The 26,470-nt window shown below is 52.6% G+C and overlaps 1 protein-coding gene across 4 annotated transcripts in view; it reads left to right on the top strand.

Moving 5' to 3' along the window:
• The first annotated feature begins 330 nt into the window (after positions 1 to 330).
• The window catches only part of EDA (ectodysplasin A), an 81,608-nt gene continuing 55,468 nt past the window's right edge, over positions 331 to 26,470 (top strand). For all 4 annotated transcript variants that reach the window (XM_075106562.1, XM_075106563.1, XM_075106564.1 and 1 more), the window contains exon 1: positions 331 to 694. In XM_075106562.1, coding sequence (XP_074962663.1) covers positions 410 to 694 — 285 coding nt within the window. In that variant the 5' untranslated portion in view covers positions 331 to 409. The remainder of the gene's footprint in view (positions 695 to 26,470) is intronic.

A 26,470-nucleotide genomic window follows, 5' to 3' on the forward strand; every position in this document is an offset into this window, starting at 1 on the left:
CCCCTCGGTGGGCTCCGCTCCGGCACCCGCCTCCCATCACCCTGGGACGAGGGGGTGTTTCTTGTGCCAAGAAGCCGCGTCCTCGGCGGCGACGCGACTAGAAAAGAGGGGCTGCCCCCGACATGGGAGCGGCGGAGGCGGCTGCGGCGGGCCCGGCACCCCCTGGGGCCATCCAGGGACACGGCCCCTTTGTCCCGGGGACACGCAGCCCTCCGGCGGGGCCGGCGGCGGCCGGGCTCTGCCCGCGCTGGGGCGTGGCCAACCCCCCCTCCGGAGCCCCGCCCTGACCACGCCCCTGCCCCGCCCTCCCGGCCGCGCCCCGCCCGCTCAGCCCCGCGGCGGGACGGCGCTCCCCGGCCGAGCATGGAGCAGTAGCGGCTCGGCGCCCGGCCGCTCCGTACCGCCGGCCATGGGTGCGGAGCGCAGGGGGGAGGCGGCGGCGCCCCGCGGTGCCTGCGCCTGCGGCGGCGGCGGCAGCTGGCGGCTCTTCCTCGGCTTCTTCGCCCTGTCGCTGGCGCTGCACGTCCTGACGCTGGGCTGTTACCTGGAGCTGCGCTCCGAGCTTCGCCGCGACCGCGGCCCGCAGCCCTCCGCCCCGCCGCGCCGGGACGGGACGGCGGCGGCGGCGCCGGGAGCCCCGGCCTCCGGCCGCCCGCAGCGGCCCCCCGAGGGCGCCGAGCGGCGGCAGCAGCAGGTGGGTGCCCGCCCGGGGACGGGGGGGGTTGGGGGAGGGGGGGGGGGGGTCGGGTGGGACCGCACTTGTCGCGGACCCCCGCCGTCCCGTGTCCCCGTGTGTCCCCCCCCGCGCCCCCGCTGCTCGGGGACCCCCCCCCGGCGCCCCCATCCTTCCGCCCGCCGATGCGGTTTGGGGCCGGCTTAAAGAAAAAAAAGAAAAACCGAGCACCCCCTCGCTTGTGTTTATTTAGAAAAAAAAAGAGGAAAAAAAAGCCCCAAACTCCCGGGAGTTAAACTCAGAGTGGGTTTGGGCCCCCCCCCCCCCCCTTCGCCTGGGCCGGGGGGGGTGAGGGGGGTCCCCGCCGCCCCCTGCGCTCCACCTGCCGCTCCGTCGCGACAGCCCCGCGCTATCGGCTCCGCTCCCGACAGCCCGGCCGAGCTCGGTGCTTGTGCCCGCGGGAGGAGGAGGAGGAGGACGAGGAGGCTGAAGGCAGCGGCTCTGCCCCGGGGCAGCCCCGGCGGGGGTCTCCTCCCCGATGCTGCAGCTGAGGAGCTGGGCACAGCCTCAAGCCTGCCCGCCTCGCCCCGCGCTGGCAGCCCCGCTCCCCGCACGCCCCGCGCCCGCCTCCCTCCTCCCGGGGTGGTTTTGATTACTTTCCTTTTTCCCTTCCCTGCCCCGCAACCGAGATGCATCAACCTCTTCGCTGATGGTCCCGTCGTTCTCCCCCCCCTCCAGCAGCTCCTAAATCCGAAACTGTGCGGAACAGGTTGGCTCCTACCTCCCGTCCTCCTCGCCGGTGTTTGCAGCCCCTGGGAGCGGTGGTGCCCGGGGGGGCTCGCCTGTCCCGAGAGCCTCTGGGAGAGCAGGAGCGGAGCTGGGGCCTCCGCTTGCAAACTTAGCTCATTTTTTCCAGGCACGAAACCTCGCTGCGAGCAGGATAAGCTGGAGGAAGGAGTTTCCTCCCCTTCAAGCCTCGCGAGCGGATGGCCCGTTCCCCAAAGGTGCCCGGGTGGCTTTGCCGGGGGGTCCCGGCGGGGGTCCCAGGGTTCGGGGGGAGCGGAGATGCAAAGCCCTGCTGCGGCGTCCCGGCAGTCCTTGCTTTGCTGGTTATCAATGCGTGTAAGGGGGGGGTGGGCTGGACAAAAATAGCTTTGATAAAGCTGCAAGTTTGGAAACTCTTCCTCCTACTTGGCAGCGGGCAGCCGTTCCGCGGCACTGGCCTCGGCTGCTCCCGGGAAAGCCGGGCTCGCGCCTTCCAGTGGGTATTTGGATTCTGCAGCTTCCGATAATAAAATCTAAGTAAGCGTTGAACCGGAGAGAACCCGTGCTAGCTGGTCATCGCTCCTTTTCCTTCTTTCCCCCCCGCCCCCCCCCCCCTTCAGTAGTTAAGCGTGAAGTGAGTCGGAGCGGCTTGATGTCGTGTTGGAATTCTTAGGTTGTCTTGTAATAGCATGTGGCTGAAGTTCCTTTCGTGTTATCGTGCTGGATCTGTTTAGTCTTTAGAGCTCTTCTTTCCAGCGAATGTAAAATGAAATACCAGGGTAAATAGTTGAGGCATTCATAAATTACAGCGTTAGATAATTTGTCTCTGGATGTGTTCGAAGATCCAAGCGTCGCTCGCTACAGCTGACATACTCCAGATAAGGTAATGCTAATTATTTATTTCTTTATTTTACATCTGGCCTGTCGGGTGTAAGATGAAAAATTCTTTTGGACATATTGAAGCAGTCGGTTGTGGGAGAAAGTTTCCTTGTAGTAAGGGCATGCGAAACGATGAGCTTCACGGGCAGCATCCAGCTTGCAGCCGAACTGCTGGCACCGAAAATGCTCTGTTTGCAAACCGGTGCTGTGACGACGGGCAATTAATATTATTTGCAGTAGTGCTGCTCTCCTCTTTCCCACTGCCTCTTCTGCCTTACCGTTTGCTTGAGTCTATGTGCAGCTAAAGGCAACCACCTTCTGTGTCTTCGGGTGCTGTGAATATATCCCTTCGGGGATTAAAGCAGTGAAACGAGGTATTTGCAAACAGCCTTATTTAAGAAGCTAATACCAGCAGTGTTAAAACCTTCCGGGTACGTACGGGGTTCCTAGCTGCCTTCCAGCCCCTGGCAGCAGCTGGTAAATCCAAAGTGCAGTCCCACGCACGTGTATCAGGAGACTGATTCTTACGTAAATTAAGCAGAAATTACTAAATAATTATTTCAAGGGATCTGATCAATGGCGTGTCTCTCCCAGGGACCCGCGAGGGAGCGGTCAGAGTCGGGGTGCCTTGGGGCGATCCGGCAGCCCAATAAAGGTGCTGCTGTGAGCCCTCAGACGGTCCTTTCGCTGTGCTTAGCGAAGTATTTTCCATAAAGAGGCTGAGTAATTACTGCATGTACCGCGATTGTACAAGTTGATTAAAAAACAATACATATTCCCCTCCCTGACTCTTTTTTTTTTTCTTCCCCCCCCCCCTTTTTTTTCCCCTCCCCTTTGCTGACCTGGGGCAGGAGGGAGAGGATCGGAGGGGAAGGATGGGGAGCGATGGTCAGCACCGAGATTTTTGGCAGAAATCTCACCTGGCCGCCTGCCAGAAATGACCTCATGACAGGAGTGAGATTTGGCAGCTCGATAACACCCCGCTTCCCCATCTTACAGGGTATTCGAATATGTAACTCATTTCAGATACGAGGGCAATTTTTCATGGCAAAGGTTGAGGTGCCGTGGTTCACATCTTTGGCCCAGAAGCTGCCGGGTGTTGCATCACCAGTTTGGCGTTGAGATGAAGACTTTGTTGACGTTGCTTTAATCCGTCGACTCTTCGATCGCTGTCCCTCTGGATGCGATGGCGGATGCGAGGAGTGGGAGGGGGACGACGTTCAGCCTCGACCGATGGTATCAACAAATCTAAGCCACCCCGTCAGGTGGATGGGCTGTGGAATACAAAAGCGGTTCTGTCGGTGTGTTCGCTAGCGTTCGGTGGGCGCTTCGCTCACAGCGAGCAGGCAGCAGGGTACTATGCTCATTAAAATAGTTGATGCCTAAACTAGGTCATGTTTTGTTGTTAAAAAAAAAAAACAAAACAAACAAAAAAAAATCAGTGCCTGTAGTATTTGAGCCTCGCAGAGCGTCACTTCCGTGCTTTTTTTCTCCGAGCAAGTCTGTGTCGTGCCACGTTTCTGCAAAAACTTGTTTTTTGCAAAGGCCGGGCGAAGCGTGTGCCCTCGTGAGTGTCCCAAGACAGGCTTAAAAGTTGCCAAAGTCTGCCTCTTGGAGTAAGATCAAATATCCATCAGATATGTCAGATCATACTAACGGTGGAGGCGCTTGCGGCTGGCCGGGGCGGGGACGGGGGGGGCTGCCGAGTCATCCGAAAAAATGTGCTGAGCAGGAATTCGGTTGCCGGCGCTTACCGCCGTCAGCCCCAAAGGTGTCCTCCTTGGCGGTCTCCACCTCTTGCCTTCTTCACGCGGGACCTACCCGCTGTTGAGCAGTGCTTACGTCGGCGTTCCTGACGATACCGTCGCTTTCCTGCCGGTATCTGGAATTCCACCACAGCACCGTATATAAACCGCCTAATTGTCAGTTTTCTTGTTTTTCTACCCCATCCCACCTGCACCCCTCCATCCCCAGGCGTCAGGGCCCTCTTGGTCCAGCCGTTGTTCAGTGGGATGTGACCCCCTTTCATTTTTATCTGTCTTCTAAAAGCCCGCTCGCTCATTTGATAAGGAAATTCTAGGAATAAGGCTGCAGAGGCAAAGTGGGATCTTGCTTGTAGTCGTGGATAAAGACATACAGCGAGAGCGTGCGACTTAGCCTGCGCGCACGGCTTTTTGTTACAGGTGGTAAAAATGACTAACTGGCTTTACTCGAGGGGGAGGCGGGAAAAGATTTAGGGAGAAATACACAGTTTTTCTCTGTTTCTGCTCAGGATGCTGTGGCGGAGTAGTTCTTGGTGATTTATTTGGGTTGTGGCATGTTGGCCTCTAACTGGTCGTGGGAAAGGGTTGTAGAGGACAGACGGACACTGCCTTGACTTTCACGCTTAGCCTGTTGCCCGCTCTGTGCCGCCCAAGGGTGGTAACAGAAAACAGGGGAATTGTGGCCAGGTACTTGCTGCCGTCTGTTCTCCAGGTAATCGTAGGGTGTTTCTCAAAATAATCTTGCCAGCCTGGCCTGAGTAGCTCTAGACTGAAATGGAGCTTTGAAGGTTGGTCAGGATCTAGGCGAGACTTAGCTAGTGTGAAAGCAGGAGGGTATTAACGCTCAGCCACGAGGGCGCCTTGGTGTCTTTTGCCTCGCTAATATGAAGTTACAATTATTTTGCCCTTTCTTCTCAATTCCAGCTCCGGAGTAAAAGGCAGCATTCGGGTGCAATTTGCACAACGTGCTGGCAAAGGGTCTAAAACGTATTAAAGCTGCTCCAGAGACTTCTCCCTCCCCGAGCATACCTCGAGCTGACCCGCGCACGTTCATCCCCGTCTCCGGTTCCTGCATCCCGAGGCGGGGGGCTGCGCCGGCACGTGATGGATCAGGGAAGAGCCGAGACCCGACAGCGCGTTGAAAGCTCTGAGCGGAGCGTCTTGTTGGAAACGCTTCTCCAGCGTTATCCTCCTCCGAAAGCAGCCTCCCTGCCGGGCACAAACCTTCAACTACCTGTTCGGGGCTCGTGCTTTGCGATTTCGTGACTTCTGATCTCGGGTTGTGGAAACCCCGGGGTCCGTGCAGGCGGGCTGTGGAGCAGAAGGAAGGTGGTGTCTTGGGATGCATTTCATGGTGGGTTTTCCCTCAAATTACGCTTGGCGGTCTTGGTTGTAGCTGAAGGAAGCTCTTACAGGGCAATAAAGGGAGACCGCAGCGCGCTATCTGGCTAATAACACATCGGGGTTCTGGTAACCTTCATTCCCGTCCCCCGACAGGGAGGATAACATTCCTGAGGCTGCGTGAGGTTTGGGGTCTGTGCCGGGGAGAGGGGGCTGCGGCGGGATTGCCTGATGTCAAATAGAAAACATATTTCTGCTACTATGCCTGCGAATATTCTGTGCAAAATCTGGCACGGATCCCTAACGCCGCCTTTTTGAAACGGAAAATGGTGCGGAGGGTCAGGAGAGTGGCAGCGGCCGCCGGGTGTGCGGCACTCATTGGAAAATGAAGCACGGCATGAGGTGCGCCCTGCGGGTTTGAGGCGCACCCGCCCGCGTGCCGCGGGTTTAACGCCGAGACCGCCCTGCTTTAGGCGCCTTCCGCGCGTTTCCAGAGATGCACGACGCGGCTTGGGTGCGTTTTGTTCCGCCTCGTTACACCGAGCAGGTGGGACGGACGCATGCGGTGGGATGTCACCGTCCCCGAGGTGCTCGGCTGAGAGGGCTGGAGCGTAGGAATTCCCCTTCGGAAAAGGGGAAGCTGTCAGCGGGGCAAAAAATACAGCTGCGGCTCCGAGGCCTCCAAGGGCAAGTCGGCTGCGGGTGCGTCGCGCTGGGGGAGCCCTCAGAGCGCTGGGGATGCTGGTGAGATCAGTGAGCGGGTGAAGAAAGAAAAATCTCACGTCTAGAAGAGGCGAAGCAGCTGGAAAATATGAAATATATTTTTGCAACTGCCTTCTGGAAGCTCAGGTCAACATCGGGCGGGTGTTCGGCCAGTGGCAGCAGCGGGGAGGGTGCAGGCAGCCCGGGCTGCTGCGGGCTCTGCCCCATCTGGCCCTTCCGCAGCTGAGCTTGCCGGGCGATTTTTTTCTTGATTTTTATTTTTTTTATTATTTTTTTTTTTTTGCTTGCTCTATGGAGGATAAATACTGCAACTTTGTGCAAGGGCTCCGGCCTTCTTATCAGCATTTATTGAATTCCTTGATGGAGAAGGTTGTTGTTGCCAAAGTAAGCGTTTGCCCGACGCGTGAGCAAAGCTGCAGCGTTTTTCCACGAGTTTCAGATGAGTTAACTGGCAGGCCCTCAAACTGGTGTTTTTTAGCAATGCTCGGTGGCATTCCAAAGTTATCTTTCACTTAACCTCCTCGTACCGTAGTGCTTTATCAAAACGATATTATTCTAACCTTTTAACATTATTTTTCTTACCACATAATACTATAAATCTTCTCTGCTCTTCCATACACATGTAGTGTCTTGTAACGCTAATTAAACTGCACACTATCCTAATTTTGCTCTCATACTAATCCAATATATTTTTCTTGACTGGAAGCCAAACCCTGAGAGCTTCAGAGCATGCGAAGCTCTCATTCCAGTCTCATTATATGTTAATGACTTTATATTTTAATATCTTTCAACACTTTAAGAGGATGTTATTTTTAGAGGTGTCTGGCTGCGAAAGGTAACCCGTGTGTGAGAGGCCGAGGTTTTTTTGCAGAGGCAGAGCCCTGAGTAAACTCTGTGCCGTGAGTAAGGGGTAAGTGTGTCCGAAGATGCGTAATCCGTCAGAACTCATTGTGCACAAGCACAAAATTACAGCGAGATTTGGAGGCAATTTTAAAATAGTTAACGGTCTTTATAGGAGAGGAAAATAAAACTCTGGCCTAGACTTTTACATGTTGCAGTTGTAAGCGCTCTCTTGTTAAAGTCTTGGGGAAACGCACTGTTTTTGTATGCTAATGGTGCTGATGCCAGTTGGGCCTGAATGCTACTATAACAGATATAATTACTCGCAGATGGGTGGATATTAAAATGAGCTCTTTCCATAAGCCCAAATAAAATTCTGTTGTAAGTGCAAACTACTAAATATGCAAGATTGTATTGATGAAATGCCAGTGCTCTAATGTATTCCAAATGGCAAGTGCCAGCATCCTCCTGCTGAAGCTGCACCTCGGCTGCAGCTTGTTGTTCTCCAGCCCATCTGCACTTCCTCAGAAATGGCTCTCGCAGCAGGAGGAACAGAGCAGCAACTTGAAATGATACGTAAATCTGCAAGCGATTTAGCTCTGCGCGCCGTGCCTCCTGTCTGCGCATGGTAAGGGGGAATAATCCCGTGCAAAGCTGCACCCCTGCCTCCAGCGCTTGCTTCTCGGTTGGATTCATTCAGGAGACCTGAATGTGTTGAGAAAAGTGTGGGACCTGCTCAGGAGGCACGCCAGCGGCGGGCGGCACGTTGCATGGCTCTGCCCCAGCAGGTGTTGCATGGCGTGACCCTGGTGGGTGCTGCATGGCATGGAATTGAGTTGCGTGGCTCTGCAGCAGCAGGCATTGCATGGCGTGGGGTTGTGTGCATGGCTTTGCAGCAGTGTGGCGTTGCATGGCGTGGGGTTGCATTGCATGGCATGGAATATAGTTGCATGGCTTTGCAGCAGTGTGGCGTTGCATGGCATGGAATTGAGTTGCATGATTTTGCAGCAGTGTGGCGTTGCATGGAGTGACACTGGTGGGTGCTGCATGGTGTGGGGTTGTGTTGCATGGCTTTGCAGCCGTGTGGCGTTGCATGGCATGGAATTGAGTTGCATGATTTTGCAGCAGTGTGGCGTTGCATGGAGTGACACTGGTGGGTGCTGCATGGTGTGGGGTTGTGTTGCATGGCTTTGCAGCCGTGTGGCGTTGCATGGCATGGAATAATTTTGCATGGCTTTGCAGCCGTGTGGCGTTGCATGGCATGGAATAATTTTGCATGGCTCTGCAGCAGCAGGCGTTGCATGGCGTGGGGTTGTGTGCATGGCTCTGCAGCAGTGTGGCGTTGCATGGCATGGAATTGAGTTGCATGGCTTTGCAGCCGTGTGGCGTTGCATGGAGTGACACTGGTGGGTGCTGCATGGCGTGGGGTTGTGTTGCATGGCTTTACAGCAGTGTGGCTTTGCACGGCGCGGGGTTGCATTGCGTGGCTTTGCAGCAGCCGGCGTTGCAGCAGGGCTTTGATGCGGTGGCTGGCAAAGCTGGTAGCTGCCGGCTGGTTCCCGGTGGGGTGAGGGAGAAGAGGCCTGGGGAAGGCTCACCCACCCTGCCAGTCCAGCACCAAGCTGCCTGTGCTGTGGTCCAGCGTGGGCTCAATTTGGGCCGAGATGGGGCTGCCAGCCCTCACTGCAGAAGCGATGGCAAACGTGACTTTGCAAGACCAGGCCCTTCTTTTCTCTGCTGTTTTTCCTTCCTTTACAGTAGACACAACGTCCCAGTAGCAGCCCATCAGTGACAAAGCAGGGTTAAATACCCGGTGGCAATACAGGTCTGGTGCAGCCCCCTCCCTCTGGGTGCAGCCTTTGTCTGGCTGCCTTTAATCCCTCTTTGCAATTCATACTACCTCTGTGTTTTAAATCTCTCTAGAGGCACATAACAAGGTGGAAGGGGGAAGATGGTGAGAAAGTTTCTTAAGCCAGCACTTGAAGAAAAATCCACCTCAGAGCGTGTAATAGCTCTCTGATTGTAAATTATATACGGGTGGAAGAGTTGGGGGGCTGCTGTGTTGGGGTTGTGGTCTCCACCATGGCCGAGGCTGAGCCACGCCTGGGCTGGCTCCGGCTCCGTGCTCAGACCAGCTCCTGGCCCTGCTCCGGGGTGTCTCATGGCTTTCCCGGTGATAGTTAAACCGGGTGCCGCTGCTCCTGCACGCTGTCCCCTGGATATAAACCTCATCACGCTCCTTAACCCACTTTTTGTTGTCTCGTCCCGTCTCCGTTTTCCATTCCTTACGTTAAAGGAGAGCAGTGTTTCCTCCGCCCTCGCAGCCCCTTGCCATGGCCACGGCTGGGAGCAGGAGGCGGCCGGGTGCTCCCTTAGCAAGAGACCCTCCGTCATCGCTGCCGCCCCCAGCAGTAAGCCTTGTACGTAGAAATGCTCTCCCTTGGCCCTTGGGATTTAATTTGTTCAGTGTTCTCCATCTCCGTTACAGTCAGCGTGTCTCTATAGGTCGGCACATGTGGGTTTTTTTTTTTTTTCTGTGTAAAAAAGGAAAATACTAATACATTGCAAATATATTTGCAACAGGAGAGAAGGTGAGACCAACGCTCTTGCTGGTAGGTCCCATGCTGGGGCAAGAAAATGGGTATTTGGGCTGCGTTGGCTGCAGCTGCTCCCCTGCCCCTGCTCCCGGCGAGGAAGGGGCTCCTTGGGGAAGATAAAATAACATCATGCACCCAGATATACAGCAAATAACTGATTAGCCTTAGGGGCGAGAAGGCATAAACGCAGCGTACCTTGTCCAGCAGAATTTTTTTTTTAAAAAAAAAGCTTCTTCCTTTTATTTTCTCACCCGTGAAGCGGCAGCGGCTTTTCCCGGGGCTCCCAGGGAGGCGTGGGGCTGCGGATGGCTCGTGGGGCAGGCGCTGATGGCCGAAACAGACCCTGTGTGACCCTTCCAGCCTCCTCCACGTGCTGGTGTCAGTGGAACGAATCCAGGAAATAATTTTGGACCAATTATTTCCTCCAACCTTGCAAATAAGTTGCTGAGCTACTGCTAACCTTAACCAGCAATTATTTTTTTTTTTTTAATTTTCCCATGGGAAAGGAAAATAGGATAAATCATTTAAAGCTGATCGCTGGAGCTGTTGCTGACCCGCTGCGACACTGAAAGGGCTAAACAGTTCAGACTCCAACGAGATCTTTATTTTTTGCTGCAATGGCGAGGTGCTGCCCTTCGGCCTGCCAGCTCCTCTCTCGCGGAGTCGCATCAGGATTTCAGAACCCTGGGGCTGCGGGAGTTAGGAAGGGCGGCGTTTCTGCCTGGGCAGCTTTGATTCTCATGCTTTCCCATAAAACGTACCCGATGGTGGAAAAAATCAGATCGAAATAGGGAATTGCTGGATGTGCAGCTGATGAGGTGTATCTAGGGAGCAGGATGAAAACGTGTGAAGAAAATAGTTGGGTTTTAACTGCAGCTGTTACTGTCTTTTTAGTGGTAATGAACTAAATGAGCATGTTGGCTGCCTTTGAGCTATGGACAGGCGTGCCGGTGCTTGCCGAGTTTGCGGCGTTGCCTCGTGCTGGGAAGGCAGCGCGTGGGTCGGAGGGTCCCGCTCTGCTGGGGCGAGGGGAAGCCCTGCTCCTCGGCTCCCCCCGCGCCCTGAATCCCCTCGGTGTCCCTGGAGTAAATCGAGGGAGGTTTTCTTTTCTGAAGGTCAAAAGGAGACCTTTCCTACCTGTGGGGGAAGGTAAAGTTGAAAGATGTTAATTATTATTGTTAAAGGATTATTGTATTTTCTTTTTAGCAACATCTTTATTGATGGCTTGGAGTTTTCATCTATTTCTTCTGTTGTTGAAAGGAGTTGTTTTGACTCAGAATATGGCTCATGCACCCATTCCCGCACCACGCAGAACTTGGTATTATTCAACAGGACAAGCTCACCTGGAAAGTGCAGCGGCTTTACTGGTGATGATGTGCTTCAATTCCAGCTCCTCTGGCAGCCCGGTGGGATCATCACGCTGCTGGTCCTCCTCGTCGGCTGGGGCCCACCTCCATTCCTTCCCAAAGCCCTTTTTGTTTTGCAGGTCGTGGAACTTAATTTTGAAAGCCCAAACCTACGAGTAAACTGCACGTGAAAGATTTGAGCTCAGCTCTGGGGGTCGGGGATTTTTGCAGCATTGCTGCAGTTTTCTGAGCTCTGCTGGTAGCAAAGAGCAGGGAAATGGGGGGAAAAGGGTTTTGGTTTTTTTTTTTTTTTTCACATCAAGGCTCGTCAGCACAGTATAGCCAGAAGCTGCGTATCTGCTGGCTGCTACTTTAGGGTTTTCTGTGGGTTTTTTTTTGATGTTTTGCTTCTTTTGTTTTGTTTTAAGAAGAAAAACCCAGTCGGTCTGCTGCATGAGAGCGAGTCTCCCCAAACCACTTTGTGCTGGTGCTGCTTCTCTTGGTGCTGAAGCATGCTTCTGGGGAAAACCTGGATCGCCTGAGGACCGCCCCGGGATTGCTTGGGGTTTTGGGGTGTTTGGTGGGCTTTTTTATTGGCTTGGCTTATCTCTGCTGTACTGTAAGCGGGGGAAATCCCAGGAATGCTGCGAGCAAGCAAAGGTGTTCAGGTAGCAAAGCTCGCGGGAGGATGGAGACCTTCCCTTGTTGAAAGAAGACACACACAAACCTCTCTCCTTCTGCATACTTCTCTTCTAAGTTATGTACATTTTTCTGGAACGAGTTTTCTCTCGTTTTTCTTTAGCGGAAGATTCAATAAGCCACGGCTGGGCTTTGCAGCCGGTCTTTGCCTTTACTGATGCGGTGATAGGGTTCAGACTCATCCTTCAGGAGGAGCGCTGCTGAGGTCTTGTTCAAAGTAGGAAAAGGGAATGTGCGCAGGAAGAGTCCTTCAGCTGAGCCCGTGGCGGCTCAGCACTGATCCTGCTGAGCTGCAGTTGGCCGCTGTGGCTGGCGAGACACCAGATTGATGAGGAGTACCAAACGTTTTGCTTGTAGGGTGGATTTTCCTTAAGAGATGGAGGGAGCCTCTCTGCTCAGTACGCATACGGGTGTTCTTGATCCCTAGACACCCCGTATCCAATCGAGCACCGCAGAGCTCTGGGCTCTGTCCCGCACATCACCTGTGCATGCTGGCGTGGGGGCTTTCTCATTTTGGGCTTGGTACCGGCAGCAGGCGGTGGGTGGGGGGACACGGGCACGGGAGCCCTGTACCGCTGTGCCGCTGGCGCTCCGTGCCGGGAGCGGGCTGGGCTCCATGGATGCTCTCTGCTACCTTGGCATCACCCCTCACTGCAAATGTCCCGGCCGGTGCCGAAGTCACGTAGCAGGGAGCAGCAGCCGGTGCGCCGCTCTGCAGAGGAAAGCAGCACGCCCCTCATAAAAGCAGGATCTGACTTCAAACAAATGTGTAGTGCACAGTTGTTGTTAGCACTCTTATGTGCGGCTGCAAGGCTTGGACAATTTATAGGCGCTGCATCAAGCAGCTTAGTCGGTTCCATATGTGCCGTCTTCGTGCGCTGGCTGGTATGAAATGGTAGGATGAGCTCTCGGAAGTTGAGGTCTTCAAGTGTTAAATACAAAGCGTTGCTCCTGCAGGCTCAGCTCTGCTGATCCAGGCGTCTGGCGCACATTTCTAACAACAGGCTGGATTTGCCAAAGAAAATTACGCTAGATACAGCAAATAGCTGTCAACTCTTTCCTCCCTAGTCTTCCAGTCTGTTTTTCTCTTGCTTTTCAGAATAACTGGGCTCTTTGGAAGTGATGCAGGAGTTCGGGTGTCCCGGTGCCCAGTGATGCTTCCCCTCAGTCAGCAAAACCCCATCCCCTTCCCTCCATCCTCGCAGCCCCCTCCAGCTGGCGACAGCCCATGCGAGGGCCGCTTGGTCCCTCCGCAAACCCCTTGTGGACCTGAGGGCTGAGGGTCACGTCAAGCTGAGAAAAACTTGCGTCCTCCTCCTCTGGTACCAAAATATTGGACCGAAGTATTCAAGGGGGGATTTTGGCTGAAATATTATCTAGCTCATTCCTGTTTACTGAAGACTTTCGGCCTTCTGAGCCCAGTTGCGTGCAGGTGGCTGCAGTTGGGCTCAGGAGAAAACCTCCAGAGACCCCGGGGCTGGCGTCCCCCCAGCCCATGGACCATGAGCTTCTCGGCTGTTGGTCCCTCCTGACTCAAAACCGTTTTCAGTTCCTATGTCTGAATATGCTGGAAAGCCAGTTTTATAAATGGCACTTCTGATAACTTCTGAGGGCGGTTGGGGCAGTTACACTTTCAGTTGGGTCCCGGTGAAGGTCCTGTGTGGCTTCAAGCTGCTTGTCTGGATCTGGTACTCAAGTAGTTAAATATTCCTGCTGCTGGTGTACAAAAGCAATGCCAGGTATCTTCCAGGGGATCCAACTTTTGCTCTCTGAAATCTGGCAAATAGCAAAAAATTATGTCGTGAACAGAAATCGCACCCCAAGGCCACGGCTGACAGGGAAGGTCTCACTGACATATTTACTTAGCGATTTTGTTATCGTTAAGTACGCTTTCTCAAAAAGCCCAAACCTCGAGAACAATAGCAGCAAAAAACCGCTCTAGGTTTTGCGAGCAGATGCAGCTTCAAGATAACAATTTTTGCTCTTTGTTTGACTACTTGGCAGTTAGTATAGTTAGTTCATAAAACAAAGTTTTTAAAACACTGGAATTGAAGGTTTTTTGCATTGTGCTTTTTCACTTCAGCTTGTGAGGCTGTTAAAGGCAGGCAAAGCAGGGGTTTAGAAACAACTAAAAGCAAACATTTGTTTTGGACAGTGGAAGACTTGAGTTTGGAAAGGGCGGAGGGGAACAGCTTGTGCAGCCCGTCCTGCGGGGACGTGTGCTGAGGGTGCTATGGCAATGTCACCTGAAAAGCCCCGGCTGGGCTTCACGGCATCGCCTTGTGCCGGGCCTAGGATCGGTCTTAAATGTTGCTGGGAGGAGGTGGGCTGCCATGCCATGCGTTTGCCTGCCACCCCATCCATCCTGGTCCTTTTTCTTGCTTGGAGAATGAAGCAAAACTGCATTTGTAATAAGCACAGGCGCTCTGCCGTGAAAATCAATAGTAATAGTTCAGGTTATAAAGCGGTAGCGTTAGTTCTGATCCAGCTGTTCCTCTTTCTTTCAGTATTAATTTGCGTGATACAGAAAGGCACTGATGTGAAGTTGGTCCAAAAGACGTCTAGGATGCTCTGTTAACGTTGGCACGTATAATACCGAGTAATAAAACATTGTCTGTAAGCGTGGACCCAGAGGGTTATTGTACAAAGAAGGGCATAAGAAACATGACACTCAAATTGTGATTCCTGGCAGAAATGCTTTGCAATGGGGAAATTTCGGTTTAGTTAGGGTTGCTTACATGCCTTTCTTCTAGCTGTAGGGCAAATGACACTGTTAGCATTAAATGTTAGTAAATGACATCTGAACGAGAAATATGCCTTGCGTCTCCAAAACCGAGCCGGAGTTCTTGCTGTTCCAGAAATTCTCCTTCCCCGGTCTTGCCCCAAAATGGACCCAAATGAAATGTTCGCGCTAGCAAAGAGCTTGGTTGTGAAGGAAAAACACAGATTAATTGTGCGTCGGGAAAAGGTCTGACAAAGAGCAAGAGAATACATGGGGTGAGCTGGACAGGCCCGTGGTTCATTTGTCGGTTCGCCTGTGGGCTCTCGTGTCAGTACGTGTCAGGCTGATGGGTGCCTGCGATGGAACAACAGTAACACAACCCAGGGCAATTTCTTGGGGTTTTTTTTCTGGCTTTTAGGTTTGTTTTTTTTTTTTAAGGCCAGTACTCCGGGTTTGAATGTCTTGGACATTTGTGGGGAAGTTTTATGGTGCTTACCAGCGGTTTAGAGATTGAAGAGATTGTCCATGTTGTAAGCAATGCCCTTTGTTCCCATGGTCCAGGCAGCTGCTGGTGCCATGGCTCTTAGGTTGGTTGATGTGGTTGGGCGTGGTGGACGAATGGCTTTCACACCTACAGACGACCGATTTAGGAAGAGCTGGTGTAGGAAGCTGTGTTGCCGTAGGTTGACTGAAAGCTGGCGAAGGTGTGTTTGACAGCTTGAGTTGCAGGAAGGATGAACAGGCTGGCATAGTGCTCAATTTTAGCTTCAGGTACAATGAATTGTGCCGTTCGTTTCTGAGATAGTGAATCAGTGATTGGTTTGGACTGAGTTTGGGCTCCCTGCCTTTAAAAGGATTTTCTCCAACACGATCTGCCAGGGTGGTTGTCCACGGGGAGGAGAGAGGTGTCAGTCTGTTTAGGACATCTGCAGAAGATCAGCAGGGTTGGGCTATGTTGGTAAGGAGGCTTCAGAGATGGGTTGGACTTTCTTCAACAAGATGCTGGAAGGTGCAGTAAAGTTGAGAAGCAATGGGTTGAGTATTGGGTGGGAACGATGGCGGCGTTGCAGGCTGGGTTGTCAGGTCCACCCCCAAGGCTGGAGAGAGGTCCAGCAGTGTCATTGGGTGGGGGGTTCACCCTCTGTGGTGGCCTGAGGGGTAATTCTGAGGGGGCTGTGCTGAGCCTTGGTGGTTTTGAGACCCCCATGGCTGGTGGTTCTTATCTCTTTGAGCAAAATAAGCACTTACAAAAAAGGAAAGGAAGACAAGTTGGCTTCTTGGTGGAGCTGTTAAATCTTTTGGACATTGCCCACTTTTCCAAGCCTTGCCTACTTTTGTGGGTACACTTCCCTCTTTATCAACAGCATGGTACTACCTGCTGCCCTTCTGGCCAGCCTGGATCTCCTTTGCAGCAAGTAACTAGTATTTTGAAAGTTCTCGAACTTTGGCACGCTTCAAAACTGTTTTTGTTCAGTTGGAGGCAGCGGAGCGTGTAATCTGGCGGGGTGGATATTTTTTCCAGGCAGCTCTATACATTTTCAGTTTATTATATCAGCGAAGTATGTTGACAGCTCTGTGTACCATTCGGCATTCGGGGCTCGTGTCTGGACTGCGCGGGCTGTGTCGCGCTGTTGATTCCCTACGCAAAATAGCTTTCAGGCCTGTAAAGCTGTCACTCAATCGGTAATGGCTACGCCGAGCGGCGGCTGGGGAGAAACGTCTCCTGCTTTAATTGTTGGATAAAAGCAAGTGAGTGCATGTGCAAATTGTATGTCTGTGGCAGGATTTCCCTTTTGCTATCCTTCTCCTGTTGTCTGCTTTCTCCGAGACCCCAATGAAATGACTTTCAGCGGGCGTCGGTATTTACCACAGTCAGCTTTTGGTTCGCCCTCAGGCTACATCCACCCCCCGAAAAATCAGACCTTCTGTTAGTGCAGCAGGACTTTGTGGAGATTTTTCCTTCTTCTTTGGCAGAAAATCCAAACCGATTTTGCCCTGGACCACAGGACCTGTGCCTGAGGTGAGGTGCAGCCTCGAGAGATGCTGTGCTGGGTCTGAGCATGTCCCGGTGCTGCTGAAGGAGAGCAGGCAACCGAGGTTTGCAGGGCCCTCGCTTTAGCTTTTGGAGCACTTATCTGTGTTTGTAAATGGCTGCAAGGGGAATGAAATTTGTTCTTTGCAAACTTATTTAGGGGGAGGTTAGGTCATGGGTGTTTGAGGAGCAGAGGGGCCAGCCTGGATTCGCTCTCACGCCTCTCAAGCATTACACTGACAATACCAAGCCTCAGATATTCTTAAAAAATTGCTTTAGCTTAAAATCGGATTAAGTTTTAAATTTTCATGCTTCCCAGTTGGAAATGTGTCACCATGTATGCTCTCCACTTTGAGGATCCCTTTGGTGAATAAAAATATTTTGCTTTTTCCCAGTCTGTGCTAAGAATGAAGAAGATAATTCTCAGATTTCTGCTGTCATTGCACAACGCTGGGTTATTTCTTACAGGATCCTAGTTTTCTTTTTTTTTTCCCCTGTGCTATCTCCGTAACGTAACTGTTTGCACATAAATTAAGGCGAATTCTTTGGCCGACTCTTGTGCACACCTGTGCACTCACATGTTCTGCCAATAAATCGCTGCAGTTGAATGTCGCTTCTGAAATATTTGCTGAGGAATGACTTTGGAAATCTAGAAACTATTCTTCTAAGACTTGGACTACTTCTATGGTCATTTTTTAATTAAGGCTGCATGAAAATAGTTTATTGTTTAAGCAAACGAACTGTTCTTAAAAGTAGTTCCTTGGGTCTTTTTGGAGCAGCAGCTGAGTCCCGTTTCTTCAATTCAAGGGTAAATTTGTCAGTGCCCTGGTGTCCTCAGCACCCCATCTCCCTTCTGCTGCCGCCGGGGTGGACTCCCTCCTTCTGGAGCTTCGGCCATCAGCGGGGACTCTTTCTTTGTTGGTGATGGTTAAAACAGCCCTGATGTTGGTGAGCATCTTCCCTTGAAGAGTCCCCCAAAGACGCTTTCCACCGCACTGCTGTAAGGCACCGTGCTGCTCTGACCCCGGCCAGGGTTTCATCCTGGGTGCTCGCTTTCAGGTGACCTGCTCTCCTAGATCACGGCTGGCACGTCATTGCTGGCATCGCGACCCACCCGCAGACCCACAGGCAAGGCGTTAACCAACGGGCTTGGAGGGGAAAATATAATGAGGCAGTTTGGAGCGCTCGGTGAAGAAGCGTGTGGTCCGGGCTGGGGCTGGGGCGATGTGCTGGAGGTGCGGGGCTGGCCCAGGGCTGCAGCCGTGCCGTTGGCGTGATGGAGGCGGGACCGGTGAACCTGGGGAGAGCTGCAGAGAGAATTGGTCTATAATGAAATAAGTTGGCTTTTGGTAAACTTCTTTCCACTCACAGCTAGGGTGTCTGTTGGATGTTGAAGAAGGAGTGCTTCTATCGCGTTCTAATTTTGTGCCATCTTTTGCTACTTTGTCCGTTCTTGTTATCCCAACAGCTGAATATTTCCGGTAATTATTTGAGGCTCTTGACTATAGTGATACCTGATAGCAAAGAATTCCCTAGATTCGACTTCTAAAATAAATAAAATCCCAAGATAATTAAACTTGTGGTTAGTGATTATCAGGATGAGTTTTTGGTCTTACGTGAAGGCTGAGTGCATTGGATTTTCCTGTCATTCCCTGCTTTTATTTAAAGCTCTTTGAGACCTGGCAACTACCGGGACTGGCCACAGACGTTTGAGAATGCTAATTGTCGTTCTAGTTACGAGGAGTTACCATAAGGGTGACTTCTGGCTGGTAAGGTGGCCGTACATCTGCTGTTATTAATATTAACCCATAAAGTTCTTCCGTGAGCTGGGCATGCAAGAAAGCTGCTTGTCATTGCGGTGGTGAAATATCCCAGCACCAAGTTTTTCTTTCAAGTCCCAGCATCGCAGCCGTGCACCTTGGAAGAAAACGGGGTGTTTATGGCTCCGTCTCCATCACCTCCAGACCGAGGGGTCTCCCGGACGCCGTTGCCTTTCCCAGCGCTCCCCATCGCGGTGTCTGGCCCACGCCGGTGCGATAAAGCGATGAAAAACGCTGGGCTCGAGGGACTCTGAATACATATAAGGTTATTTACTTTTTTTTTTAAATAGCTCTCTATCTGTAATCGGTGGCGAAGGTTAGCCGGGGTGACGGGAGGAAGATGCTGAGGGTAACGCAGCGAGCCCCTGCATGCTGCAGAGGTAGGATTTACAGTAGGAGAATGCCCTCCGAAGAGCGTGTGTTTGCGCCCACAGCCATTAAGCTTAATAATCTTGCTGTCTGTATCGACTTACAAATGAAAGCTTGCAGTAATTTGGAGCAGCATTTGAATTGTGAGTGGTAGTGATGATGCTGAGCTTGTCTTTTAATGCTGAATTTAGAGTCTTTGAGGTTTGGATTAAAAAAAACTTCAATGAAACCACAAAAAAGACATTGGAAGCATAACTGAACAGGTGGAACAAATTTGTTAAATCTGTTATTGGGAAAACAGCAACTTGCTTTTAAGAAATAAATCAATCTGCAGCTCAGTGTTTCATAATGAGGAGTGGGATAGGAAAATCTAAAAATATCTACAAATGAGAGCTAATGCTCTGAAGGAACAGATCCAAACTAGAATATAATATTGCCCATTGTGGTGACAATAAGTATTTTAAAGTTCATTGAGATCCTTGCTGTGATGCAGATGGGACTTTAAGAGCCAGCATGTTTCACTTGGCTGAGTCCAGTTTTTATTTGCATAATAACTTATTATATGTATTGCCAGTAGCTCGCAGAGCCCCTGGTCAGGATTGGGAAACCACGATGAGTTCATACTCCTCTGCCTGGTGAGACAATATATTCAGCGAAGAATTGCGAGGGAGGCGTCTCTAGCAACTAATACAAGTGATTATGCGCTTGAAATGGCAGGAAAAAACACGGGTTTTAACCCCTGCGTTGGGGTGGGGGTGACCTTTGCTCGCTCCGTCTCGGCTCTTCTCACCAAGCGCCGTTTCAAGGGGCTCTGTCCTTCAGCGGGGTTTGTCCCCCAGCCTGTGGCACCGTCTCTAGGAGCTTATTTTAATAAATGAAAGGAGCTTGTCGGGGTGATGGAAAGCGTGTGCGCCAGCACCTGGCTTGTCCGGAGAGGGGGATCCCTGCTGTGGTGTGTGTCCTGCTGCTTTTCCCAGTTTCCCCTTCGCTGTTCGGGCAGCAGAGCCAACTCTGCTCCCGTTTTTCTTGGAAAGCTATTCCGTAGCCTCGTCCCTCTCAGCAGGGTCTTCCTAGCATTATTCCAGAGTTTTCCTTGCTGAGCTGAGCCCGGCAGCTCCGTCGCACCTGGCTAGGCAAGCCTTGGGCATTGCCATCGGCTTTCGTGATCTCTCCTATCTTTCTTCGCCCTTTGATATGTGCCGGGGGCTTCTCTGCCCAGGGGGTTCCTTGCGAGCGCCGTTTCGGAGTAGCTGCTCCGAAATAACTGAATCCACATGCACAGCTGTTGCTCAGAGGGGAGTAGGTAAGTGCATCCATCGAGCTTTGGTTTTGTGCCGGAGGGAGCGCGGTGCAGCTGGTGCACGGCGATCGCAGAGCTTTTCTTATTGCGCTTAAAATGAGGAGGAAAAAAACCCTCTCCCACCTCCAAATTCTGGTTGGCGGGGGGAGTTGAGGAGTTCTGGAGATGTGAGGGAGCCATCCCGTTTTTCACAGCCGGCACGGATGGGTGCTGCCACGCACTGGGATGTGCCGCGAGCCGACCTGGGCACACGGCGCCGTTGTGTGCGGCGGCGCGGCTTTTGCAGCGTGGCTTCTCGGTTTGCAGGTTGGAGAAGGTTTAGCTGAAACTAGTTTTGGTGCCCTTGGGGCAGGCGGCAACGGCAGCTGGGGAGCGAACGCCGGCACCGTCCTCTGCGGCAGGTCGAGGCGCCCTCGGGGCGCTGGAGCGCGGGGCCGTCGCCGCCTGCGCGTTTGCCGCGTTCGCTGCTAGCGTGAGGCTGGGTGCAAGCAAACAGCCGGGGCTGCCATTTTGCTTTGCAGTTGGTGCCGAGGGCTGCCGCCAAGCCCGGGAGCGCGGGGGATGCTTTTGTATGGCTGGGATTCCCTAAGAGTATTGCAACACAGCTTTCTGCCCCAAACCTCACCGCAAACTTAAAGGGCTTCTTTTTTTTTTTTTTTTTTTTTTTTTATTCCCCTCAACTAGCTGAGCTTTGGAAAGCCAACTCGTAACCGTCATCGACCTGATTATTAATGTGCTGGGCTCTGGAAGGATCAGTGGTTTTTAGAAACTCTGCCTGTTGCTTTAATGAAGAGCGGAGCTCTGCTTTCGGGGCTCGTGTGGCAATTGTGCTGACTCCTCCTTATGCTGCTGGAAGCCCTGCTCGCCTTCTGTTTCCGTGGTTTGCGAGCGCTTTTATGTGATGCTCAGGCCATGAGAGAGCATCTCCGCTCCAGCCATGAGGAGCTGCACAATGGCGATGGGCTGCGCCCGGCAGCCCGGGGCAGGGGCGGGGGGGAGCGGGGCCGGGGGGACCCGCTGGCTGGCAGCTGCCGGCGGTAGCGGCCGAGAGGCAGGCAGCTGGCACCCATGGGTGCTGATGGAGGTGCCGGAGGCTTTCGGGAGGTACCGGGGAGTCTCTCCGGCCACGCCGTCGGCGATTTTCAAAGCCAAGGGGTTCGTGGGGGCTTTGTGTTCCCGCTTTGAAGCTCGGGTCTGAAAGTGTTGTAATGAGATTTTATTATGTATTCTGGCAAGGTCTTGTTATTTTGTGTGTGGATTTATTGTATAATGAATTGAGTGATTTCAAAATGTTTTGTGCAACGATTTTTTGGAAAGGACATTGTATTTTGTTTATGGGATGTGTGAGTTTTTATGAAACTTTATTTAGCTTTTAGCAAGAATAATCTTTATTCAACAAATAGTGCAAATAAATCTTTAATTGAACAAATATGTGCCAACTTTCAAACACAGTAACAAACAATGACATGAAACAAGGAAACTTTGGAACAATATACAACTTTAAACATAGTATTAAAAAAAAACCACACCAACCCAAAAACCCTAACAGAGCAGAATTTGGGCTGTATAGCAGGGCAGCAGCGAAGTGCTTGTATATTTGGAACCTGCCAAGCTGGAGGGAGCGGAGGAGGGAGCTCGGTGCCTGTCGGCTTTCTGGGGGCGCGTGGTGGGTTGGGGGGCGGCGGGTGCCCCCCGAAGCCGGGGTTCGGGGGGAGCCGCCGCTGCCAGCTCGCGCCGGGCTGCCAGACGTGACTGGGCTGTGCGAGCGCTCGTAGCTGTGGGGCGATGTGGAAACATGGTCTCCAGCAAAGCCGTCTGTCTCCGCGGCCGCTCCAGGAAACGTTTCATATATGTCCCTGTCCTTTCTCAGCCGCCTTCCCGGGGCGGCCGACACTCCTCGCCTCACGGGGGCATCTCCAGCCCCCTGGGCATCCCCGCGGAGGGGTGGCAGGGTGCACCGCAGGGTCGAGGGCTGCCTCGTCAAGGCTCTGCATCTTCCAGCGCGGCGTTATTTTTGGGCCCTGCAGGCAGCCGAACGCCTTAAGTCTCTGTGCTTCTGCATCTCACGTTCACAAGTCTCGTGGTAGCCGCAAACTTGCGCAGGCTATCGCTCCAGCTGGGAAAGGATGGTAGCGAGCCTTTATTCTGCCGGTTTTCATCTTTTCTCACCCACGCTGCCGCTGAAGTTCATCGTTCGCCCCTCTGCGAGCCCGCGGCTGGGCGCGGCGCCTTGGGCAGGGCCGAGCTGCCGGCACGGAGGCAGGGCAGGGGCGAGGAGCGGGCAGCGCCGCGGGGAAGGCGGGCAGGCGCCTGCCCAGGCTCGGCTGCTGCAGCCTGCGTTGGAAACGGAGCTTCCTACCCCCTGCACCCCGAGAGGCGGTGAGCGCCCTTCCCGGGGTGGGGTGCCCGTAGCTGGGTGGTGGGTAATACGGACCATTTTGTTTATCATATATGTGGTTTTTCTTTTCCACAACTGTGGTGCGAGGTGCAGTGTTTAGGTGGCAGCAATCCCTCCTGGTCCCTTCTCAGCGTGTCTCCGCTGCTGAGATCTCCATCCCTTGTCTGCTTCCGTCTGCCTCTGAAACTACCACGGCTGGAGTTTTGGGGCCGTTCGCTTCTTTGTAAGCAAAAAGACCCCTAGATGTTGAAACACCGGCAGCTAGCAGGTCGCTGCTGTCAGGATCCTCTTTCTGCCCTGGGTAGCGGCGGGGCCATCCCGGTCCTTGGGGCAGCTTTCCGAGAGCTCTGCTGCTCTTGGCCTCTTGCTGAGCTCTGCAGCCGCAGACCCATCAAACCCGGGGCCGCTCCAGCCCTGCTGCAGCCGCCGCCACGGCTGGGGAAGGGGGTGCAAGCCCTGCGTGCCTCTCGCGACTCGGTGCTGCCGAAGCCCGAGCCGGGATGGCACGGCAGCGCCGCCGGACCAGGGCTTGCATGGCAGCTGCGTGGAGGCTTGTACCAATTCGGCTGGAAATTACTGCAAAACTCTCGTATCCACCGTGAAAGGGCTTCAGATGACTGTGGGAAGCCAAAGGGAAGTAGTTTATGGTACCTAGAAATAGGCAGGCTCATGGTATTTTGTGTGCAGTTTTCTAGAGCTTTATTAAGCCACATCCTCCGGCTCTGCTGAATTTTACTCCTCTGTGAAATCTCCCTTTGCTTGTTTAAATATCTTTTATCAGGAGTAAATATTTGCAATTGATTCTAGATTTCCCAGAGTTTTTCATCAACTCTGTAGAAAGTAATTACAACCTTAAATTTCTGATCTGTAAAACATACACTAGCGTCCAAAAAAAAAACAAACACCCTTCTTTTGCAACCTGATAAGTGACTTTTGTTCCTCTTTTTACCTACAGGGCTGTCACAGCATTTGTTTCACTTCACTTTTTTCCATGTTAGTCTTCAGGGCAGAAAGGCAAAGTCACCTTGCTCTTTATTTCTATATTAACTCAACTCTACTGGATTTCCTTCCTTGTTCCAGCACCTTAGCTGCGTTATACTTTTCTCTTTACATGACAATAATTATCCTGAAGTATGGAAGGAGCCTATTAATGAAGGTGCTCGATCCCTGTATGGCTGCTGCCTTCCTGGGGTTTGTGGGATCCCTGTACTGAAGACAAAATAACTCGGCTGTTCATGGCAGGAGGGGACCAAACTCTGCTTTTAAGTGGCTTCTCTACACTTTCTAACCTCAGAAATACCAGGAATATGAAGCCTGATATTACTTATTTCTGCGGGCAGTCTCGTGGAGCGAATCCATTGTTATGGGGAGGAGCATTTTCAGCCCTTCATTGGCCTTTTCAGCCCCTAGAAATTTTAACAAAAGAGCTTTTCTTCTAATAGTGAGCAATGGAATTGGGTGTTAATGAAAACAAATTAATTCTGAATGGAAAATTCCTTCTTGTCTGTGTTGTGCCATTCTTTTTTTTTATAGTGTAAACCTACCAGATCCCTCTCTAGTTGCCCATACTTTTCCAGGAAGAATAAATGAGCCTTATGTTTCCAGAACTGTGAGCTAGAGTCATCTCGCCTCTCAACACCCCTTGGGTTGAACAGGCCCAACCTTCCTCAGACCTTTTGTACAGCCCCAAAAAGGGTACAGCGCTGCCCTTTGCTGCGCACCTCGCTTTTAAGCATTGCTTTTCCTTTGGTTTTGGCCTCATTTTCTTTGTCTCTCCAAGCCTCAGGTCCTTCCTCTTTCTTGCACTTTGTGGTTATTTTGTATACCCAGAGAATCTGGTCAAGGCTCTTCCTTTTTGGCTGCAAATGTAGGCTTTGCTTTTGGTTTCGAGACGCGTTTGCAACATGGGCTGGCTTTGTCCTTGCAAGAGCTCTGCAGAGCAAGAGGAGAGCGGTTGGGTTGGGCACAGTGTCACCCCGGTTCCGAAATGGAAGATGTCGGTGCAGAGGAGCCTCGTTGGCCAAAGGTCGCACCGGAGGCTTGTGGCTGAGCTGACATTTTGAATCCAGATCTCCTGAAACACAGCCCGGCGTGCTGAGACACCATGCCACCACCTCCAGCCAGACCCGCGCCGCTTCTCTAAAGCTCTCCTTAGCTGTTCTTGCATTTAAAACAGAGACAAAAGGCCAGCTGCGGGGGAAAAAAACACCTGCCTGCATGTTTTATTTTGAAATCCGTATTAACTTATGAGATCAATGAGTTGATGTCATTTGTACCATGCAGAAGGAATCAAGGAAAGCCATTGATGTGCCAGATGTGTGGTTGTAAAATCTGCCTTCTTCGTGGCTGCGTGAGAGCAGAGCGGTTGGTGGTTGTTTGCCCAGGATTTCTTGTCTTGGGCGAGGAAAGTAGGTAGGCAGACAGTGACTGAAAAGGCTGCAAGCCCTGGTCTCCCCTCCGGTAAATCTTCCTTTCGGCTGACGCTTGAGCTGCAGCAGGCAGGAGGACAGAGGAGGACAGGCAGCAACGTTGGCTGGCAACGCATTGGTACTTCAGCAGAAGGTACTTCAAAATCGGTTATAGGCTTGTTCTTTAAACATCTTTTTCCTTAGGTAGGACATGGCTCGAATCCATAGAACGGCCAGTGATGGTATTAAGGATAGACTTTCTTGATTCGCAATAATTTATTTTAATTACTTACCCTCCTCACTGAATGGGAGATGATAATTCCCCTTAGGACCAAGCTATGAGCATCAAAGCTCTTTGACCGTGGCGAGCTGGTGCTCCGAGCACACAGCCTTTGTACTTCCATCCAGAAGAAAGTGAGATGGTGGTCTTGGTGTCCAGCCTACTGGGAGCCAGCAGAAAGGAGAAGATCCGCATCCTCCTCCTCTGGAAAACCACCCCGAGCACTGTGCAGAGGAAGGGGACGTTCCTCGGGCTGAGGCTCCGTCATCCCTGGACCCGCGAGAGGCACCGTGAGGACCACCCAGCCAGTTGCATCTGGTGTTGGGACTGGTGTCCTTCCGAAAGGCATGAGAGAAGGAGCATCAGCAGGATCCGGGTGCCGGTGCCTGCTCAGCCCTGGCCGGTTTGGAGTTGGGTGCAGGTTAAGGGCGGTGAGGTCCAGAGAGCGGGACTGGTGTCCTGCTGACCAGCAAGGTGCTTGCGTTCGTATCAGTCTCGTTTCTTACCTGTGAGAAAGAGGTTTTCCTCTAGCTCACTGACTATATTTAAGTGCGTCACTGTCCTGGGGCATGGCTGCGGCAGCTCCTCTGCAGGGCGAGGGTTCAGATCTGCCTCGTGGGATGGGGTGGCCCTGGGGCGGGAGGGCATTCATGCATCCCTGTGGGACGTGCGGACGTCTGTGTGTCACAGTGCAGGGCTGTCGGCCGGTTTTCCCTCGACGGACCGGCATCCTGTGCGAGCCTTGGCTGGCAGCAGCGCTGTATTTCATATCAGCAAATCATAGCAGCCATCACCTGCTCCTTGTTGGAAGTGGTAAGTCTTTTCTGGCTTCATGTCAACAGTATATCAGGCATGTAAGCATGTTGGCAGGCAACCTTCGTCTTTCTCAGGCTTTTGGATCACGACGGGAGGATCAGCCAGATGTCCTCAAAATCCTGTGTATCCTGTAGCTCTCCTGCAGTCAGCCTGGAGTCCAGCAAGGAAAGCCTCGTCGCTTGGCTCAGCGTCCAGGTCTGCTGAACCTCTCCCAGGCCTCGTAAAGACAGAACTGTTCCGATCTCTGCTCCTGCCCCGTGCCTGGGTGCACCTTCCCCAGCTGGCACCGGCCGCTTGGTGGGGTTCTGGCAAAGCCCTTCTCTCCCGGCAGTTGCCAGCCAGGAGCTGGAAATCAGAGGTGTCACGCACAGCCTTGTACCTCTCTCCATCCCTCCTGCCTCTCCGCGGTCAGTATTTCTATCGTGGGCTGCAGGTTGAGAGCACGTTAAGGTGAGACCTTATTGCACCAAGCTTGGCATCTAAATGGTCGTGGATGAGAAAAAGTAACGAGTGGCGTTTCGTGGTACCTGTCTAAAGCAGCTTAGTCGGAGTCTCAAGGCCAGATGTTGAGGTTTTCGGTTTCCATGTCTTTGGTTTCAGACCGTCCGCTTGCTCCAAAATCTTCCTTTGGAAAGAATGCGACGTTCTGCGTCAGCGCTTGCAGCTTGTAGTTGCCACAAAGATCCTCATCCTGGTTTT

The sequence above is a fragment of the Phalacrocorax aristotelis genome, chromosome 11 (assembly GCF_949628215.1).
Source record: "Phalacrocorax aristotelis chromosome 11, bGulAri2.1, whole genome shotgun sequence".
In the NCBI taxonomy this organism is placed as follows: Eukaryota; Metazoa; Chordata; class Aves; order Suliformes; family Phalacrocoracidae; genus Phalacrocorax; species Phalacrocorax aristotelis.